General features: G+C 44.5%; 1 protein-coding gene across 2 annotated transcripts; it reads right to left on the reverse strand.

Moving 5' to 3' along the window:
• Nucleotides 1–1708: 1708 nt before the first annotated feature.
• On the reverse strand, nt 1709–16950 carry LOC140896974 (uncharacterized). Of its 2 annotated transcripts, XR_012154653.2 has the most exons (3): nt 12187–12414; nt 5249–5396; nt 1709–2920 (listed from the first exon to the last, which is right to left on the reverse strand). XR_012154653.2 is itself a non-coding variant. In XM_073309205.2 (2 exons), exons 1-2 carry the CDS (start codon nt 16914–16916, stop codon nt 2908–2910), a joined length of 693 nt encoding a protein of 230 aa, XP_073165306.1. In that variant the 5' UTR covers nt 16917–16950; the 3' UTR covers nt 1709–2907. The 2 variants fall into 2 exon arrangements, 1 of the variants encoding a protein (XP_073165306.1); XM_073309205.2 differs by lacking the exons at nt 5249–5396; nt 12187–12414 and adding an exon at nt 16237–16950.
• Between the last annotated feature and the right edge of the window lie 4717 nt (nt 16951–21667).

Genomic DNA, 21667 nt, shown 5'->3' on the forward strand with positions numbered 1-21667 from the left:
AGTAGTGGCTTGGCAGACCCAGTGGCACAAACTCTATTGATAAAAGCACAGCTTTGTTGATCGAATAACTACATCTACACTAGGGACTTCCCCAGTACAGCGCTGTTGGGCAAGGAACGCCTCTCTTCCCACTCCTGACTGGCAAACCTGTGCTGGGAAGTAATCAGTGTAAATCACGTACACAAGGCTATGAACTGGGTAGCAGCTTCAGTAGAGGGGACACATTTGGTAGGTATGTTTAATGATCAAAAGATTAAAGAGCTAACAATTTTACAATTCCTGGGTGTCTCTCGCAGCCCTCACCCTGACAGGTTCTCTGTTATCATCTCAGGTTCTGTGTGATACACCCTGTGTCAGTAAAATGTCTCTCCTGCACAACCCTTTGGGTTTACATGCCTGTCTACTGACCCCAATACAGCTACATGCGTTTATGCCAGCTGAGGATCTGACCTAAATTCTTCAGACATTTAAGAGAGTGAGCTAGAAATAAACAAAGGAATTTTTCACCCCAAATGCCATATGCAGCTCAAAAGCCACAGCCCATTGAACCCCTATTATTTTGGAGAAGTCCTGCAGGATTCATCATTGCCTCAGGAGTTTTGATTTAAATTGCTTTGGTTTTAGTCACCGATTTTAAGAGATGTCTAGAGAAAATTTCTCTCTCTCTCTTTGTTTGCAGCGAGAGCTGCAGAATGTCTTACCCAATGGAAAATGTATTTTATGTCTCCTCTGAAGGAACCAAAATATCAAGCTAGATGCTTAACTACAAAGCTTGACCCTGAAAGTGGCTAAGCACCCTCATCATCAGGATCATCAAACATGCACAGGCTAATGAGGACAGTTGCACCTGCCAGAGTGATCATGGTTGGTGGCACTGCACCAGGCATAGTGTAGTGAAGTTCCCAGAAGTTCTCAATCCTGCAGATCCACAAAGCACCTTCAGAGCTCACAGAAATCAATGTCTTCCAGAGGCATTCAGCACCTGCCAGGATTGGGCCCATAAAAACGGTGGCTGATAACAACAGTTTGATGCTAGAGCGTAAGAACCTGAGAGTAAAAATGGTTGTTGTCAAGGTTCCTCCCCCACTCTGAACTCTAGGGTACAGATGTGGGGACCTGCATGAAAAACCTCCTAAGCTTATCTTTACCAGCTTAGGTCAAAACTTCCCCAAGGTACAAAATATTCCACCCGTTGTCCTTGGACTGGCCGCTACCACCACCAAACTAATACTGGTTACTGGGGAAGAGCTGTTTGGATGCGTCTTTCCCCCCAAAATACTTCCCAAAACCTTGCACCCCACTTTCTGGACAAGGTTTGGTAAAAAGCCTCACCAATTTGCCTAGGTGACTACAGACCCAGACCCTTGGATCTTAAGAACAATGAACAATCCTCCCAACACTTGCACCCCCCATTTCCTGGGAAATGTTGGATAAAAAGCCTCACCAATTTGCATAGGTGACCACAGACCCAAACCCTTGGATCTGAGAACAATGAAAAAGCATTCAGTTTTCTTACAAGAAGACTTTTAATAAAAATAGAAGTAAATAGAAATAAAGAAATCCCCCCTGTAAAATCAGGATGGTAGATATCTTACAGGGTAATTAGATTCAAAAACATAGAGAACCCCTCTAGGCAAAACCTTAAGTTACAAAAAAGATACACAGACAGAAATAGTTATTCTATTCAGCACAATTCTTTTCTCAGCCATTTAAAGAAATCATAATCTAACACATACCTAGCTAGATTACTTACTAAAAGTTCTAAGATTCCATTCCTGGTCTATCCCCGGTAAAGACCAGCATATAGACAGACACAGACCCTTTGTTTCTCTCCCTCCTCCCAGCTTTTGAAAGTATCTTGTCTCCTCATTGGTCATTTTGGTCAGGTGCCAGCGAGGTTACCTTTAGCTTCTTAACCCTTTACAGGTGACAGAGCATTTATTATGCTCTAATAAATTGGTTAGTCTCTAAGGTGCCACAAGTCCTCCTTTTCTCTTTACAGGTGAGAGGAGCTTTCCCCTGGCCAGGAGGGATTTCAAAGGGGTTTACCCTTCCCTTTATATTTATGACAGCTGTAAACAAAAGCGATAATGACTTTATTGACTTTCATGGCAGAAGATGAGAAAAATATGAACAAAATAAATAAACAGCGCATAAAGTAAAAAATAAATTGAATTTAATTACTCATTCAATTTTAACCATCTGTGGTGTTATAACAAAATAGTTCAAGAAAAGCGTTTCTTTATGCTATTTGATATTTTATAGAGTCAGTATCATTTTAATATAATTCTTTCCCGGATGGGTTCCTCCGACAGGGTTATATCCCAGAGTTTTTAAGAGATTTGTGAAGTTCTTGGGTCATCTTTGTCACATTTGCTGATTATATCTTTGTTTACAGAAGGAGGGACAGCATGGCAATGTTGATTCACAGAAAGGCCAGAAAGGACCACCTATTCTAACCTCCTGCCTAGCCCAGGCCAGAGAACCTCATCCAATAATTCTTGCATCAAGCCTATAACTTCTGGTTGAGCTGCAGCATATATCTTAAAAACATCTAGTCTTGATATAAAGACTTCAAGTAATGGAGAATCCACCATGGCCCTAGATAAGTTGTTCCAATAGTTAATTACTCTCACTGTTAAAAATGTGTATCCGATTTCTAGGCTGAATTTGTCTACCTTCTGCTTCCAGACACAAGATTTAATCATGCCTTTTTCTGCTACATTAGAGAGCTACCTACTGTCAGAAATCTCCTCCCCATGTAGGCACTTGTAGACTGTGATCTAGTCAACCCTTAACCTTTTCCTGGATCAATTACATTGATGACTTGTATAGTCTGTAGCTTATTCATTTTTGGTCTTCTTGTCGTTCGGTGCTCTGATTGTCTGAAAGTCTGATTTTCTCTCTTCAGCTTACAAACCTATGGAGGGGAAATGTTGAAATGTAAGTGAATGAAAAGGCAGAATATAGAAAATCAAAAGTGTGAACAACCTACCATAATTCTCAGACTAAATAATGCATTCACATACTGGTTCTTCACTCTCACAAGGACGGTAAGAAAACTAAACAATGGGCACAATAATCAGTCTTCTTCTTCTCTTCTTCTTTTTTTTTGGGGGGGGGGGGGAGGGCGGATCAAGAGCTAAATTCTGACCTAGATCCCTATATGTGGCCCAATGTGATCCCTGAATGTATGTGCATCCGATGGAAAAAAAATTGGCCAAAATGAGGAATGGTTCAACCATAAACTGTTCTCTTTATAATCTCAGGATTGTCACCAAGCAGTGATGATTCACATTTGTTTTCTCTGAAAGTATCTGGCCTAACTCTTTCTCACCTTTGCCAGTATTTATTCTGGAGACTATCAGTGAGATTCCCATGTCAGGCTTAGCCAAGTTGAATGATTCAGCATAACTTTTAGCCAACACCAGCAACAGCTGCTCTTTCTAAAATGGTTTAAAGGGTGCATGGTTTCTGGCTGGCTGAGGCCTGACCTTCTATTTAGGGGTTTTGGGGTACAAATGTTGTGCCTGCAAAGAACAGCAGCCCAATATGTGGACCCTCAAACCTGAAAATCATTCACATCCCCTTTTCAAAAAAAAAAAAAAAAGTATAATGAATAGCTAGTAATGATCATGTTTTGTAAAGCACTGTCGAGCATTGATTTACAGTGGGAGTTGTGTAGACAGCTTCCATATGTGTTTTTGAAAACAACACTCTAAAGCTATGTCTGTACTACAGCTTATGTTGGCAAACTTATGTCGCTCAGGAGTGTGAATAAACCATCCTCCCCCTGTGCGATGTAAGTTGCACCGACATAAGGAATCGTGTGCACAGCTCTATGTTGGCGGGAGAGCTTCTGCTGTTTGCAGAGGTGGTTGTTATTACGCTGATGGGAGAACTCTCTCCTGTCCACATAGAGCATCTTCACCCAGCATGTACATGTAGACATTCCCTAAATCTTCATTGGACCGCAGAGAACACTTCACATTGTGATACCTCAGTAAGACCACACTGGGTTTCGGAAATGCAACATTATAATATATTCTATTCAGACTCTTGAACTGTGTCCATCACTATGGTATCCGAGGCTCAGATTACCTGGGAGTTAGCTGCCTAAATACCTTTTAGGATCAGGGCCTCAGTGTCTTTCAGGAGATCATAAAGGCATGTGACTAGTAATTATCATCTGTATTATTATGGTATATCACTGATGATTTTGACAGGCTCAAGATTGTCTAAAGTCACTAATGATTCTGGGTGCCTCCATTGTAGGGTGCCCAACTCGAGACACCTGATTTGCAGATGCTGGATGTTTAGAACTTTCTGCAGTTTTTGGCCAAGGTCTGTAGATGCAAAATAATGACACTGAATAGATTGGCACTCTTTTTGCATTACATTACACATTATGTTCTCTTTTACGAGAAGCTGTTGTACACGTTCGCTTATCTTATTCTCTTTAATCAATAAGGTAACTAGTATGATCCAGCATGACTTTAGTTGTAAATACCTAGGTTATGGAATCTCCATTGTTGGAGATTTTAAGAGCAGGTTAGACAAACACCTGTGTCAGGGATGGTCTAGATAATACTTAGGGCATGGCTACACTTGCAGATGTAGAGCAATTTGAGTTAAACCAGCCTTCGAAGAGCGCAGTAGGGAAAGCGCTGCAGTCTGTCCACACTGACAGCTTCAAGCGCACTGGCGTGGCCACATTTGCAGCACTTGCAGCGGCATTGGGAGCGGTGCATTATGGGCAGCTATCCCAGCATGCAAGTGACTGCAATGTGCTTTTCAAATGGGGAGGGGGTGGGGTGGAGTGTGACAGGGAGTGTGTTGTGTGTATGTGGGGGGAGAGAGTGGGTTTTTGGGGGGGCTGACAGCATGTCAGCGTGCTGTCTTGTAAGTTCAGACAGCAGCAGACACCCCCCCACCTCTCTCTCTCACGCACAGCATTCCACACTAATGGTTGCTTTGTCTCGAAGCAAATAAGCAGTTGGATGTCAGAAAAGGAGCTTTCAAAGGGCATATCCGCATTCCTGCAGCGATTCAAAAACAATGACAAGAATGGCCACTTGACTTAAGGGGATTATGGGACGTTTCCAAAGGCTGATCAGAGCGCAGTAATGCAACACCTCATCCGCACTGGCGCTGTGGCTGTCCAGTGGGGGCGCAGCAAACGTTATTCCACTCGCCAAGGTGGAGTACCAGCAGCGCTGTAGCCATGGAGTCAGAGCACTCTACATACCTTGCCAGTGTGGACGGGTAGTCAGCTAGTGCGCCCAGGGCTCCTTTATTCCGCTGTAATTTGCAAGTGTAGCCAAGCCCTTAGTCCTGCCATGAATGCAGAAGACTGGAGTAGATGACTTCTCAAGGTCTCTTCCAGTGCTATGATTCTATATTGTTTGAAAAGGTAAAAAAGATGAGCTGGGATAAAGTTTTCTCTGAATGACAGATTTTTCATGCATAGCTGTTATGGGAATCCTTGTTACCCTGACTCCATATATATAAACTATTGTACAAATAATAACTACGACACACCCTAACCTTAGTGAAAAGAGCGCAATGAGGAAGTTTTATCTTTTCTTTTAGCTATTTTTCTGAAAGATTCCTGCGGGGCTTGTCATCTTTTACACAAGTCTTCTATGAAAGGATGCCTCAGGCGCCCACAACCCAATAAAATAAGGAGAGATTTAGAATGTATCAAAGCAGGACTTCAGTTGTGTTAAAGAGCATTATTGGAATTAAAAGTGGCATAACATTGAAAAATGCCATGGAAGAGCCAAAGGAATGCATCACTCAAACAACCCAAAGACAAAAGAGTTTAACTCCAGTGCATCAACAATAGATAAAATCCTGAACTGTTTGATGAAGTGTGCACAAGGTACGGCAGTTTGGAGTGAATTTAGGGGCATTTTGGGCTCTCCTCTGCTTCTTATTGCAGATCTGTGGTCTCTGTTTAAGTGCTTAGTTTTCCCTGCAGTGTTAGAAAACAAACTGTTGATAATTCTTGCTTTAGCCTGAAGGCAGCCCTGACTGCCAGAACAGCACAGAAGGAATATATCTTGCAGACATGAGAAAAGCACGGCTTTAATGGAAGGGCACTGGTTTTCCTCATCTGAATGTTCTGGTGGCCAAGAATGTTCCTGTTTAGACAATTAAAACATTGGCACAAGGGACAAGCCACCTCTAAGAATCAGATTCACAGCCTTGTGCAACCTGTTCAGCCAATCGACTCCGGGGTTCTTCCATGCTGCAAAACTTTAACCTCTTTTATATCTCTCCTTGAAACCCACCTCTGCCACGAGGCCAGGAAAACACTGGATCCTGGCACTGTCAAGCAAACCATGAGCTGTGAGTTCTGTTTGTCTGGTGATCTTTCTTTATTTTGTTACGGTATCCTCCCACCCTTCCCCACCCTATTGGTCTCGTCTATCCTCCCGTCAAGTCCTATCTGTCACGTGGACTGTGAGCCCTTGGAGGCAAGGTCAGCCTTTTTGTTATATGTTTACACAGTGCCTAGCACAGTCAGGCCGTGGGCCTTGATTTGGATTTCTAGGCAATACACTCATGCAAACAGGATATAATAACAATAATAATTAAAGACATCAGCGGGATCCTGGCATGTGGTAAACCCTGCACAGCTCCAAAAACTGGGAACTGTTGGCACTTTTTTCTTGGACACAACAGTAACCATCCTCTGCTACCAAATGTTGGCACCAGGAGGCTACTACCCCTAAAAGAGATCTTTAATGGCTCCCAGCAGAGCAGATTACTGTCATACCAGTGGAAAAGGTCCACAGTAATTATCTTACATACACAACAGTTTATTTGAGAAGGAATTACACAACGGGTAAAGGGTTACATTAAGCACATAACTCCTATGTTAGACATTTAAGAACTATACATTAAGAGCTATACATTCCTCTTCGTGAGCCTCTCTTTCACAAACATACACAAACAGGTCCTGTGCTAGCCTCACACAGGTCCTGCTTGGCAAACAGAGAAGGTGGTTATCAATTCTATGGATGATTTCTTCCTCCAGGTCTGGTCTCCTCAGCCCTCTGATCTGTCTCGGATTCCCTCAAGGCCAGGCCTTGGCTGCCTGGAAACCCCTCAGGCTCACAGTCCTACTCCAGCCCACAGAGCAGAGTTTTGGCTACTCTGTCTAGCAGCATTGCTTCTTTAAGCGTTAATTAAGGAATTCCCCCAACAGTAATTTAATTTGCTTGATTTTTATACTCTTTTTCCTCAAAGGAGTCACATGTCTTAAAAGCACGTCCAGTGGGTGTGTGGCTACTAATTTTTGCCTAATTAATACTTTAGGAGGAGATTGCAGAGTGGTGCCAACTGAACATTACCCCACATTCACTCCCTTATCAATCATCCACTTCAGCCCCCTGTGTGGGTCCTTCAACAGGGTCGAGATGCCCCGGTCAGCCCATGGCCCACTCAGGATGCTCTACACGTGTTGTCTGCTTTGAAGTGGACATATTTGCTGACTCCAAGGTCAGTATTGATCATACATGCAGCTTGGAGCCATTCAGTTTCACCTCTGGCATCTGCCTGATGCTCAGAGAAGGATTTTGCTCCCAGAATCCTCTTTCACAGTTCAGTCATGTCAAGCCATGTTCTCACACCATTCATTCAGTATGGCCACACCAATTCGGCACCATCCCAACAGTCCCTGATTCGATATTCAGTTACCAAAGATAATTGTAATATCGCATCAATCATACCCACAATTTGTTCACTAACTATTAGATCATATGTCTCCTTTTCTGGTTTCTATAAAACTTAAAACATTATCTACAATTTTTAGTAGCATAATCCAACAACTCAATTTTATAAGTTTTTCGCTAAGCTTGTTTTTTTTTATATTGCTTACACATTTGATATTCAAAACCAGAAACATACAAGGAATAATGCTGCAGTTTCAGAAATTTTAAATAACATGGCCCATTTAACTTTATTTTATGCTGTTACTTGACATACAACATTATAACAAGTACACATTTGAGATCTTAGTTTTTCTACAGCTTTTTTAACAATTTAAAATTTTCGAGCAAGCATACCATTTATGGATATTATTAGTCTACTTGACCGGTCTATTTGGTCTAGTGTGCGTTGATTCATTTGTATTTTCATAACCCAATCTGTATTATTCCACTCTATTTTCCTTAAATTTGGCAATGTTAATCCAGGCTGAGTCATAAAGTTGGTTATTTGAGGATGTTTGATATTGTTCGTATTGGAAATGAGTTACATCTTCACAAATAGATTACATTCCTTGGTCCATAGGCCAGGCTATTTATTACAACATTATCCTTTCCCATTTGATATCAACATATATCTGGGTTTAGTTTATGTAATTCCCACCAACCCTTTTTTTATTGTAAATTCATGGTGCGGTTACCCCCTTTTTAATTCAAATTTCAATTTCCTCCTATGATTAGGGTGCCCAGTTTTCACTGTGTGCCTAATATTTGTTTCCATTTCACTTTGGGTATTTACCATAATCCATTTCCTTCTGGTACTATTCCATAATACCCTGTTTTATTTTCCAGGTGCTGGCATATGTTACCTGGTACACTTTTTGTTGTAAACGAGTCTATGTGAGTTTTGACTGTTTTGCGTAAGTACTATATGTGGTGACTTAGTTTTCCTGCATGTTGCACCAATGCTTAGGTGGTAGGAACAAGGGCGTGTGACTTGCTAAGACCCTTGAGGGCATGTAAGTTTACTTCAGTTGCCTGTACATAAGCTATAGAAGATGCTATGTGCACCAATTACATTTTCATTGACACATTTTCATATTCTCAGTGAAGTTATACAATTTTACAGCTGATCCTATATTTATGACTGGAATTTTAGTTTAATTTTAGAACCAAGCCCCTTGAATTATATATTCTTGGGTTGCTTAAGATCTTCAGAAAGTCTTTGAACCCTTACTGAAGGTTTTTAGGCAAGGTGAGCTGTTATAGGATAAGAGAGAAAGTCCTTTATGGATCAGTCATACTCCGTATGAAGCCAGTTAGGACTCTGGGGGAGCATGCCTTCTCTCTCTGAGCACACTGTCTCCAGGGCAAGAACCTTACACAGCTTCAACCTTCCTGGGTCTGCCCTGGAAGCATTCAGCATCCCCTTCCACACCATGAGCTTCCTGCAGTGAGTCCGCCCGGGCGGGGCTCCTAGGGAAGCCAGAGGGTGGTCCTGTACCCCAACTCCACAGTCAGACATGACTCTCAGCCAGCCAGTAAAACAGAAGATTTATTAGTCGACAGGAACACAGCGTTGGATAGAACTTGTTAGCACAGAAATCAGTGACTTTCAGCCAAGTTCATCTTGGGAGTCCTGGGCCAGACGCCCTGGACTCCCCCTCTTCCAATCCTCCTATGCAGACTGCCAGCTTCCAGCCACCCAACCCTGAAACCCCCCCTGTTGCTCCTCCATCTCTTTGTCTTGCTTCCCGGGCAAAAGGTGTCATCTGGTCACATCCCCCCTCCTGGGTCTCAGGTTACATAGGTGCAGACAGCTGGGCAGCCTCACCTGCCCCAAGGGCCTCAGCAAAACTCACACACCCAATTCCCACCACTGAAGTATTGGTGCAGTACACAGGGAAACCAAGGTACACACAGTATTGGTGTAGGATAGTAAGACTTACATGCAGCATAACAAGAGGAATAAAACCCAACTTTGTCACATCTCTCCCCGCTCTGAGGCAGAACTGAGCGGGACCACTTTAGCTCGTGGCCTGGGGAAGTTCCGGCCCCCCTCTCCAGGAAAAGCATCGGCTATAACGCTGGAACTCCCCTTCACATGGACCACCTCCATGTCATAATCCTGAAGCTGGAGACTCCATCTCAGGAGCTTGGCATGGGCCCCTTTCATCTGATGTAGCCATGTCGGGGCGAATGGTCGGTGTACACGGCGAAGTGCTGCCCAAATAGATATGGCTGCAGCTTTTAAAGGGCCCAAACCATGGCCAGGCATTCCTTTTCTGTGGCTGCATAATTCTGCTCCCAGGGCAGCAGCTTCCTGCTCAGGTACACGATGGGGTGTCTCTCCTCCTTTCCGCCAACCTGCGTTAACACCGCACCCAGCCCAGTGTCTGAGGCACTGGTGAACACCATAAAGGGCTTGTCAAAGTCCGGGTTTACCAGCACCGGGCCCTTGATCAGAGCCTCCTTCAGAGCACAGAGAGCCCTCTGGCATTGCTCTGTCCAGACCACCTTATCTGGCTTACCCTTCTTACATAGCTCAGTGATGGGGGTGGCTATGGAGCTAAAGTGGGGCACGAACCTCCAGTAGTAGCCCACCATCCCACTATATCCACGGCCACCTTCTGGAAAGGCTCGTTTATGACAGGCAGAGGCCTCAAAGCTGCTTTCCCCTTCTCCCGGCTCTTCCCCACCCTCTGGCAGGGGTCGCAGGACCTGCAGTACTGCTGGATGGCATCAAAGACCCTGGGCCAGTAAAAGTTATGTAGCAGCCTTTGCCTGGTGTGCTGGATTCCCTGGTGTCCTGAGAGAGGGACATCATGGGCCAGGTACAGTAGCCTGTGGTGGTACTTCTGGGGGACCACTAGCTGTCTGCTGATCCCCCACAGTTCCACTTCCCCTTGGGGAGCCCATTCCCTTCGCCCACAGGAATCTTTCCCAGCAGCCTTCCCCCAGGGGTTTCACCCTGCTCTGGCCAGCAAGTTCCCTCAGGTTTTCTAAGGAGGGATCCTTCCACAGCTCGGTCTGGAATTCAGCGGCTGGGGAAGGGGTGGGGACCTGCCTCCTCTCAGTGGCTAGGTATGAGGCCGCAGCCCCGCCAAGACCTGTTCCCAGTGGCTCCTTTCCCACTGGGGTAGGGACCTGTGCCCCTGGTAGGGCACTGCCCCTGGTGTCAGGGCAGAGTGCCCTTCGCTGGCTCTGGCTAGGGGTGATGACTAGGGCACTCTGGGGGCTGCCCCGCCAATCCGCCTGGTCACCCCCCATCGTCACCTCGGGGGTGCACCCCCCACATCTTTGGGCCCCTCCTTGGCCTCCCATTTCAGATGTACTCTTGCCATGGGTACCTTAAACGGGGTCCTGCACACGCCCATCAGGGTCAGGTAAGTGTTGGGCACCACCCAGTCTGGGGCCCCTACCTCAGGCCAGGCCAGTGTCACCTCAGCGCCCGTGTCCCAGTACCCTGTGACCTGCTTCCCATCCACCTCCAGGGGAATGAGGCACTCGCTCCTCAGGGGCCATCCCGCGCCCACCTTGTAGATTGAAAACTTTGAATCCAGAGCATCAAGCCTCCCCAAGGAGATGGCCTGGCAGACTCCTTGCTCTTGAGCCATTGCTAAACTGCCAACCCCTTCTGCCTGAGGAGCCAGCCCCTCCTCCAGCTGGGCTCCCACCCAGTTAACCCTTTGAGGGCTCGGTTTGCTCATCCTGCCCCTGAGCTTTTGGCACTGGGTCCATCTGTGGCCCCTCTGCCCACAGGAATTACACCTCAGGTCCTGTTGGTCCCCTGGGGCTGGTCAGTCAGCTCGGGTATTGGCTGTGCCTCTTGGGAGGGAATTATCTGAGACTCCCTTCAGGGAAGCCCCTGGGTGGCCCCCCTTCTGCACTGATGTGGGCCTGTCCCCTTGGGATTCCATTCCATATCCTGACCTGCTGTCTACAAACTCGTCAGCCTTCAGCCCTGCATGACGCAGGTCTTTCGGCCTCTTGTACACCAGCCACATCCTCAGGTCAGGGGAACAGAGTTCATATAGTCGTCGTTCCAGCCCCATTAGTTCAATCACGTCCTCCTTGGTCTGGGCCCCATCCCCATTCACCCACTTGGGGTGTATTCCCCAATCAGCGTGACCAGTTTTAGATAGGTCATCTCCTGGGTCTTCTGCATACTCTGAAACCCTTTCCTGTACACCTCGGGGGTCAGCTCAAACTTGTGCAGCAGGGCTTGTTTGAACAGTTCTTAGTCCCCGGCTTCCACCTAATCCATCTGGCTGAACATCTCTATGGCTTTGGGACCCAGTAAGGGGGTAAGATGCCAAAGCCTGTCCACAGGGTCAACCTGGTGCACACTGCAAGCCTTCTCAAAGGCAGTGAGGAAGGCATCTATATCATCCCCTTCCTTAAACTGAGGCAGAGCTTTTATTTCAGAGTTCCCTGCGGGCTTAGCAACCCTGGGACCATCCTCACTCACCACAGTAGGGGTCTCTCTCCTCAGCTCCGCCATCACCAATTCATGCTGCCTCTGTCTCTCACGATCCTCTAACTCCTTCAGTTTCAATTCCATTTCCAACTCCAACCATCTCAGCTCCACCAATGGGGAACTTGGTCATGAAGATCCCCTGCTGGTTAGGTAGGTGCCTGGCTGCTTTCAGCCCCTCCCACGTCCCCAGTTGGGTGGTGGCTGGGGTGACCCCTGGGGTTGCCTGGCCGCTCCCAGCTTCTCTCGTATGAAGACAGTCAGGACTCTGGGGCAGCATGCGTCCTCTCTCTGAGCGGGGGTCCTGGGGAAGCCAGAGGGTGGTCCTGCACCCCAACTCCACAGTCAGACGTGACTCTCAGCCAGCCGGTAAAACAGATTTATTAGTCGACAGGAACACAGCATTGGACAGAACTTGTTAGCACAGAAATCAGTGACTTTCAGCCAGTCCATTGTGAGAGTCCTGTGCCAGACGCTCTGAACTCCCCCTCTTCCAGTCCCCCCATGCAGACTGCCAGCTTCCAGCCACCCGACCTCTGACACCCCTCTGTTGCTCTTCTGTCTCTTTGTCTTGTCTCTTTGTCTTGCTTCCCGGGCAAAAGGTGTCACCTGGTTGCATCCCCAGTGCTGGGTCTCGGGTTACATAGGTGCAGACAGCTGGGCAGCCTCACCTGCCCCAAGGGCCTCAGCAAAAATCACATACCCAATTCCCACCACTGAAGTATTGATGCAGTACACAGGGAAACTGAGGTACACACAGCAATAGTATAGGACAGTAAGACTCACATGCAACATAACAAGAGGAATAAAACCCCACTTTGTCACATCCAGATGATACAAAACTTTAAGGTAAAGTCCAAAACAGACTTTAAAGAGTTGCAAAGGGATCTTACAGAACTGGGTGACTAAGCAGATGAAATTCAATGCTGACAAATACAAGCTTCAGAGTAGTAGCCGTGTTAGTCTGTATCCGTAAAAAGAACAGGAGGACTTGTGGCACCTTAGAGACTAACAAATTTATTAGAGCATAAGCTTTGATGAGCTACAGCTCACTTCATCGGATAAATTGGTTAGTCTCTAAGGTGCCACAAGTCCTCCTTTTCTTTTGACAAATGCAAAGTCATGCACGTTGGAAAAACATAATTCCAACTATACGTACAAAAGAATGGGGTCTAAATTAGCTGCTACCACCCAAAAGAAAAAGGGTTCTGGAATCATTGGGTATAAATCCCTAAAAACCATTCACTTAATATGTAACAGCCATATCTGAAAAAAAGCACAGAAAAAAAAAAGCAACAAAAATAATCAGGGGTCTGGAACAACTTTCTATAAGAAAAAATTAACAAGACTGGGACTTTCCAACTTGGCGAAGAGATAACGAAATGGGGAATACAATAGAGGTCTGTGAATCCTGACTGTTGTTGAGAAAGTAAATAAGTGTCATTTACTTCTCTTTTTTTTATAACACAAGAACTAGGGGTTACCAATAAGATTGCTAAGCAGTTTAAAATAAACAAAAAGAAATAAACACAGGAATATTAGCCTGTGGAACGTCTTGTCAGAAAATGTTATAAAGGCCAAGACTATAACGAAGTGGTTTTATTTTTTGTAAAAGAAGGAGATAATTTCATCGAGGCTATTAACCAAGATGGTGTTAACGGGAACTCAGGAGTTCTTATAATGTAGCCTGTGATTAATTCAAAGAGGTTAATAACATAATAAAGAAACAATTTACAAATTCAGTACACAGAACCGTTTACCCCGGCCTTTACAGTTGGAATGTTGACCACAACAGGGGTAGATTTACAATGATATTTTTATAATATAATCATAGAATGTCAGGGTTGGAAGGGACCTCTGGAGGTCATCTAGCCTAACCCCCTGCTCAAAGCAGGACCAATCCCCAATTTTTGCCCCAGATCCCTAAATGGCCCTCTCAAGGATTGAACTCACAACCCTGGGTTTAGCAGGCCAATGCTCAAAGCACTGAGCTATCCCTCCCCCTGGAAAAATCATGGTCCTCAAGGAATCAATTCTGAAGCACTTAAAGGAGAGGAAAGTGATCAGGAACAGTCAGCATGGATTCACAAAGGGCAAGTCATGCCTGACTAATCTAATTGCCTTCTATGATGAGATAACTGGTTCTGTGGATGAAGGGAAAGCAGTGGATGTGTTGTTCCTTGACTTTAGCAAAGGTTTTGACACTGTCTTTCACAGTATTCTTGCCAGCAAGTTAAAAAAGTACGGGCTGGATGAATGGACTATAAGGTGGATAGAAAGCTGGCTAGATTGTCGGGCCCAAAGGGTAGCGATCAATGGCTTCATGTCTAGTTGGCAGCCGGTATCAAGTGGAGTGCCCCAAGGGTCGGTCCTGGCGCCGGTTTTGTTCAATATCTTCATAAATGATCTGGAGGCTGGTATGGATTGCACCCTCAGCAAGTTTGCAGATGACACTAAACTAGGAGGAGAGGTAGATACCCAGGAGGGTAGAGATAGGATACAGAGGGACCTAGACAAATTGGAGGATTGGGCCAAAAGAAATCTGATGAGGTTCAGCAAGGACAAGTGCAGAGTCCTGCACTTAGGATGAAAGAATCCAATGCACCGCTACAGACTAGGGACCAAATGGCTCAGCAGCAGTTCTGCAGAAAAGGACCTAGGGGTTACAGTGGACGAGAAGCTGGATATGAGTTAACAGTGTGCCCTTGTTGCCAAGAAGGCCAATGGCATTTTGGGATGTATAAGTAGGGGCATTGCCAGCAGATCGAGGGACGTGATCGTTCCCCTCTATTCGACACTCATCTGAAGTATTGAGGCCTCATCTGGAGTATTGTGTCCAGTTTTGGGCCCCATACTACAAGAAGGATGTGGAAAAATTGGAAAGAGTCCAGCGGAGGGCAACAAAAATGATTAGGGGTCTGGAACACATGACTTATGAGGAGAGGCTGAGGGAACTGGGGATGTTTAGTCTACGGAAGAGAAGAATGAGGGGGGATTTGATAGCTGCTTTCAACTACCTGAAAGGGGGTTCCAAAGAGGATGGCTCTAGTCTGTTCTCAGCAGTAGCAGGTGACAGAACAAGGAGTAATGGTCTCAAGTTGCAGTGGGGGAGATTTAGGTTGGATATTAGGAAAAACTTTTTCACCAGGAGGGTGGTGAAACACTGGAATGCATTACCTAGGGAGGTGGTGGAATCTCCTTCCTTAGAAGTTTTTAAGGTCAGGCTTGACAAAGCCCTGGCTGGGATGATTTAATTGGGGATCAGTCCTGCTTTGAGCAGGGGGTTGGACTAGACCTCCTGAGGTCCCTTCCAACCCTGATATTCTATGATTCTATGATTCTGCCCAACCATGGGATGTAATCTGCCATCCGGTTTCTATTCAAGCCAGATTGGGGAGTTGCAGAGGCTTTGACACTTTACTACTACCCCTTGTGCTTTTAGATACTACAACAGGGTTTTTTTAATGTGCGGGACAGTACTGCTGGATAGGAATATTGAGGAGCTGGCAGTACCCATTTTTTCCCCACTATCTTTACCACTGCCTTTTCTTTCTAGCCCAAACCATGAGAAATTCCCGTATCCACTTATTGTCTGGCAGTCCCACAGCTGCCGTAACTTTACAGGCTCACTTTCTTAATCCTTTTGAAATAACCTGGTTATTTACAGTCTCTTTCTTCACAACCAGTCTTTCTGCCAAATGAATCATTCACTTTTCCTGCTGTACCAGATCTACTTTTAATATAGCTTTTCCAGTTATGCTGTTACAAACCACTATACGTATTTAAAATTTAGTGTGATTTACTACCCACGGCAGGTGTTTTAATACTGGAAGTTGCCTTTGCTCCTGTATTAATTAATGCCAGCAACTATTATATGTTTCCTTCTGTCCCCTCTTCCACGGAAGATTTACTTATTTGGGCTACTAACATTTACCTTTGGGACAGGGGTTGTTAAGGCATTTTTACTGAAATGTGGAGCCACCCTGACGGAGCTGCCAGTTTCATCTGAGCCAATTCCAGGGATAACAAATCACAAGAACTCACCAGCAGATCTTCTGTACTGTTCCCACGGTCTCAACAGCCTTAACTCCTGGTTGCAGCATTGACTGTGTTCTAGTCCTTGCCATCCAATCACTTAAAGAAGCTCGCAAAGTCTCCAGAGGTTGCCCATCCAAACAGGCCATATCTGTCCCTCTTTCCTGAAGTTGAGCCCATATCTGTGCTTGCAATGATCCTCCACTAAACACTCCACGTCTCCTACCGTCCCGTCCTCGGCCTGGTCCTATTTCATTGCAAGCACCATGTCCCATATCAGCGTGGTTGGAGCCATTATATCCTGCTTGATTGCTGTAGAGAGCCTCACTAATCACTTTCCGAGAACTACCTGCTCCACTTACTACCCTTTCTGCCTCCCAAGCTGCTTTAATCAATTCAACCTGACCTAAATCCATCCAGGATCCTATGACCACCTTAATAGGTTTCCTTAAACCATCATAGATCAAATCTGTCAGCTGTTTCTCCTCGATTTCAGCCAGGGAGCATACCAACAACAACCTAATACAATAAGCCATAACAGATTCTTTTTCCTTCTGATGTATTAACAAAGCCATCCTTCTCAATTCAGAGGGAGTCAGAAAGTATCGGGCTACCTTCTGGATAACACCGTCTCTGTCACCTTTGTTTAATTCTCCGTCAGTTTCTGCCAACAAAGCTGTTCCTTCCATAAGGCCAGCACAAGTTATGATCAGTTCTCTTAAATCTTCAGGAGCTAAATGTTTTCTAACCACGTATTCCAACAGCTAAGGCAAACACGTTCTCTTACTGTCCATTTGTTTCACCGGTGCTTGTTTTTTAGTTTCAGTCAGAGGCCGATTGACTTCCTCTTATATTTGCTGTGAAGGCTGAGGCATTTTTGCTATCACTATTGGGTGGGCTGCCAGAGGCCCTGGAAGGGGCTCCTCTTCCTCTTCCACCTGTATATTTATTCTTTCCAGACATGTATGGGTTAACACTGTTATCCACTGAGACTTGGTTACAATTTTGTTCTCCAACAATTTCCAAGTCATGTTTCAGGCTTTCATTCTGCAATTTTAGTTTTTCCAATTCCTGTTCCAAACTTCTTTGCACAACATCTCTCTGACGTTCCAAAACATCTTACTCCTTTGCAAGCTTATCTACAGCACAATACATAACACAGATGACATGTGCTGCTGTTTGGGCTTTCTTGGGAGTGTAACACTTTCCGTACCTCAACAGCAAGTTGCCTACAACTTTCTCTCGCGGTGTGGGGACTGCATCAGCCAGACATGGATCAGACCCCCACCTTTTAAACATCTGTCTTAACAAACGCTCATCAACCACACCTGGAGGCTTCGGGGTGCCCGCCCTCTTCCTCTGGTTCGTCGACCCTTCCCTGTCTGCGTTTGCGAAACATCATCGACCCTAGGAATGACCAATACAACCCCACTCACCGGTATATTTTCCGCTCTGTGTACTGCAACTAAATCCAAGCTCAAATTAATATAAGTCAGAACTGATTCAGAACAATATTTAAATTAGTTGGTTAACACCAGTGACTCAGAATACCAAGCTCTTCACAGGCAACAAGTTCAGGAACAGTTTGATTCAGTTTAAAGACCTTTTTTCCTTGGACACAACAGTAACCATCCTCTTTGTTGGCAGCAGGGGGCTACTACCCCTGATATGGATCTTTAATGGCTCCCAGTGGAGCAGGTTACTGTCATACCAGTGAAAAAGGTCCATAGTAATGATCTTACATACACAGCAGTTTATTTGAGAAGGAATTACACAACGGGTAAAGGGTTACATTAAGCACATAACTCCTATGTTAGACATTTAAGAACTATACATTAAGAGCTATACATTCCTCTTCGTGAGCCTCTCTTTCACAAACATACACAAACTGGTCCTGTGCTAGCCTCACACAGGTCCTGCTTGGCAAACAGAGAAGGTGGTTATCAATTCTATGGATGATTTCTTCCTCCAGGTCTGGTCTCCTCAGCCCTCTGGTCTGTCTCGGATTCCCTCAAGGCCAGGCCTTGGCTGCCTGGAAACCCCTCAGGCTCACAGTACTTCTCCAGCCCACAGAGCAGAGTTTTGGCTACTCTGTCTAGCAGCATTGCTTCTTTAGGCGTTAATTAAGGAATTCCCCCAACAGTAATTTAATTTGCTTGATTTTTATACTCTTTTTCCTCAAAGGAGTCACATGTCTTAAAAGCACGTCCAGTGGGCGTGTGGCTACTAATTTTTACCTAATTAATACTTTAGGAGGAGATTGCAGAGTGGTGCCAACTGAACATTACCCCACATTCACTCCCTTATCAATCATTCACTTCAGCCCCCTGCGTGGGTCCTTCAACAGGGTCGAGATGCCCCGGTCAGCCCATGGCCCACTCAGGATGCTCTACGCGTGTTGTCTGCTGTCAAGTGGACATATTTACTGACTCCAAGATCAGTATTGATCATACACGCAGCATGGAGCCATTCAGTTTCACCTCTGGCATCTGCCTGATGCTCAGAGAAGGATTCTGCTCCCAGAATCCTCTTTCGCAGTTCAGTCATGTCAAGCCATGTTCTCACACCATTCATTCAGTATGGCCACACCAATTTGGCATCGTCACAACAGGAACCACCTGTGTGGATTTAACCTGTAGGTTATTGCTTAGAAGGGAGCACAAATCCCTATCAAAGTCTATTGAATCTTCTGAAGTTCAGCCAGTGCATAGACACACGTTCAACTTTATTGTTCAGAACTATTTCCTGAGCCCAGAGTCCCACCCAAACGGACATGGATCATAAACACTTGAGAGCTTCTGTTGTCTCTGGAGCTGCAGCAATCCCTTAGCTCACAATGTACTATTATTTAACCAGGAAGAGAGATGTAGTTCTCAAAGAGGTCAAAAAAGTGAACAGAATGTTGAGAATCATTAAAAAATAAGACAGAAAATACATTGCCTCTATATAAACCCATGGAAGGCCCACATCTTGAATACTGCATGCAGATGTGGTTGCCCCATCTCTAAAAAGATATATTGGAATTGGAAAAGGTTCAGAAAAGGGCAACAAAAATAACTATGAGTACGGAACAGCTTCCGTATGAGGAGAGATTAATAAGATTGGAACTTTTCAGCTTGGAAAAGAGATGACTAAGAGGGGATATGACAGAGAACTATAAAATCATGACTGGTGTGGAGAAAGTGAATAAGGAAGTGTTATTTACTTCTCATAACCCAAGAACTAGGGTTCATGAAATGAAATTAATAGGCAGCAGGTTTAAAACAAACAAAAGTAAGTATTTCTTCACACAACACACAGTCAATCTGTGGAACTCTTTGTCAGAGGATGTTGTGAATGCCAAGACTCTAAGAGGTTTCAAAAAAGAACTAGATAAATTCATGGAGGATACGTCCATCAATGGCTATTAGCCAGGATGTGCAGGAATGGTGTCCCTAGCCTCTGTTTGCCAGAAGCTGGGAATGTGCGACACGGGATGAATTGCTTGAGGATTGCCTGTTCTGTTCATTCCCTACGGGGCACCTGGCATTGGCCACTGTCAGAAGACAGGATACTGGGCTAGACAGACCTTTGGTCTGACCCCGTATGGCTGTTCTTATGTTCATCTGTTATCTCTTGTCTGATTCTTAGGTTGTAAGCCCCTTGAGGCAGGGACCTTCTTTCTGTTCTGAGTTTGTACAGCACCTTGCACAGTGGGGTCCTCGTCTGTAACTATGCCCCTATATGCTATGGTAAAATAAATAATAAATAATTATAAATAATTGACCATATACTGTGTGAGCTTTGGCATGTTAATTGAGCTCTCCGGACCTCAATGTACCCATCTCTTAGAAAGCTCTCTAATCGCCTCATATTCCAAATGCTATAAAACGTGTCGTCATGCTGTAAGAAGGCAAACTACTATCATTATTATCAACTTGTAGGCATTGGGAGTCAAGTGGGCTGTAATCACATTTCTGGCCCCTCAGCTTCAGGAAGGCTTGATTTCTCTTGCTTCTTTCCTTTTAGGCTTGGTCAGAAGATTCTATGATTCTGTTCGGATGGTTTAGTTGGGAATTGGTCCTGCTTTGAGCAGGGGGTTGGACTAGATGACCTCCTGAGGTCCCTTGCAACCCTGATACTCTATGATTCTATCAAGATGAGATGCTGGACATTTTTCAATAGTCAGTGAGGTCAATGGGCCCAGCTGTCTGCTTCCTTGCAGTTTGTGCAGTCATTTATACCAGTGCAAAGCAGGTTACAATGCTACCATTCACAGCATTTCCCACTCAGCTTTGTCCTAGAGTAAATGACAAAGTGCAGGGAGGAGCAGGGTGTTAAACTGGTTGCACAGTCAACATGGACTTGTTTGCATAGCAAGATGAATGGCAGTAGGCAGCACAATGCACCCTTCTTCTTTACCTTTGCTTTTGAAGGGAGGTTAAGCATGCTGTGTGCATGTCCCTTTGCTGTTTAATACTGCTCCTTCTTTTTCGGATTGGACGTATAACTTCTTTGCTGGGGGTTAGAGGAGGTAGGCTAGAAATCTGACAAAAATCCATTGTAAGTGATGCATGAACTTTAAATGACTGCGGCTCATATTCTTTAAAAAAAAAATGAAGATGACTGATCTAGTCCAAGCTTTCAATTTTTCCCATACCAATCTTAAGTGTCAGCACTTGAGTCTGTAGTTAATCTTGCTGGCTGCATCATTCATTATCCTAGGCCTGTCACAAGTGATTTTGATGAACTTTACCCTTGTAACGTAATGAAATAAAAACACTCATCTATCATTAGGCTTGGCAGGATTTGATTTTTTTTAAATAATGTTGACGAATAATATCAACATTTATCTTTAAGCTTTTTTCTCTATTTTTATCCATTTAAACTTTCCCAGTTGGACAAAATTATAAGTTTTAAGTATTTCCCCCCTGATTTTTATCTATTTAAATTTTCACCATTTCAGGAAATTATGGGGGAGATAACAGAGTGGGTCAAACAATAATTATTTAATGACAGTCGTTATCGATTTCAAAAAATTAAAGATGTATAACCATTAAAAAACAAATGATCAAGATCACATGTCAAAATATACAAAGTAAATATCCTTAATCAAACTCTAATGAGTTCTCAAGCAGCAGTTTTCTTACTTTGCCTATCTCTAAAGTTCGATTATTAGCAGTGGAAATATTTTTTCATCAGTTTGTGTGTGTGTGTGTATGCAGTGAAAACTGATGTTTATTGACATTTATTGACATTGACATTACCATTAAAAATCTAATCCTTCCAAGCCTATCTACAATGATATTGTCTATCATATGTGACGATCACGAGTTTCAGATGTACAACTGGAAATATTCCAGCATGGTATGCTGCAAATTTAGTCAACTGTATTGAAAAGAGCTGCAAATTGTTATTGATGTTCCAGTCCTTACAATTAGATTATAAGGACTGAAAATAT

Source organism: Lepidochelys kempii, chromosome 13, assembly GCF_965140285.1.
Source record: "Lepidochelys kempii isolate rLepKem1 chromosome 13, rLepKem1.hap1, whole genome shotgun sequence".
Lineage (NCBI taxonomy): Eukaryota > Metazoa > Chordata > Testudines > Cheloniidae > Lepidochelys > Lepidochelys kempii.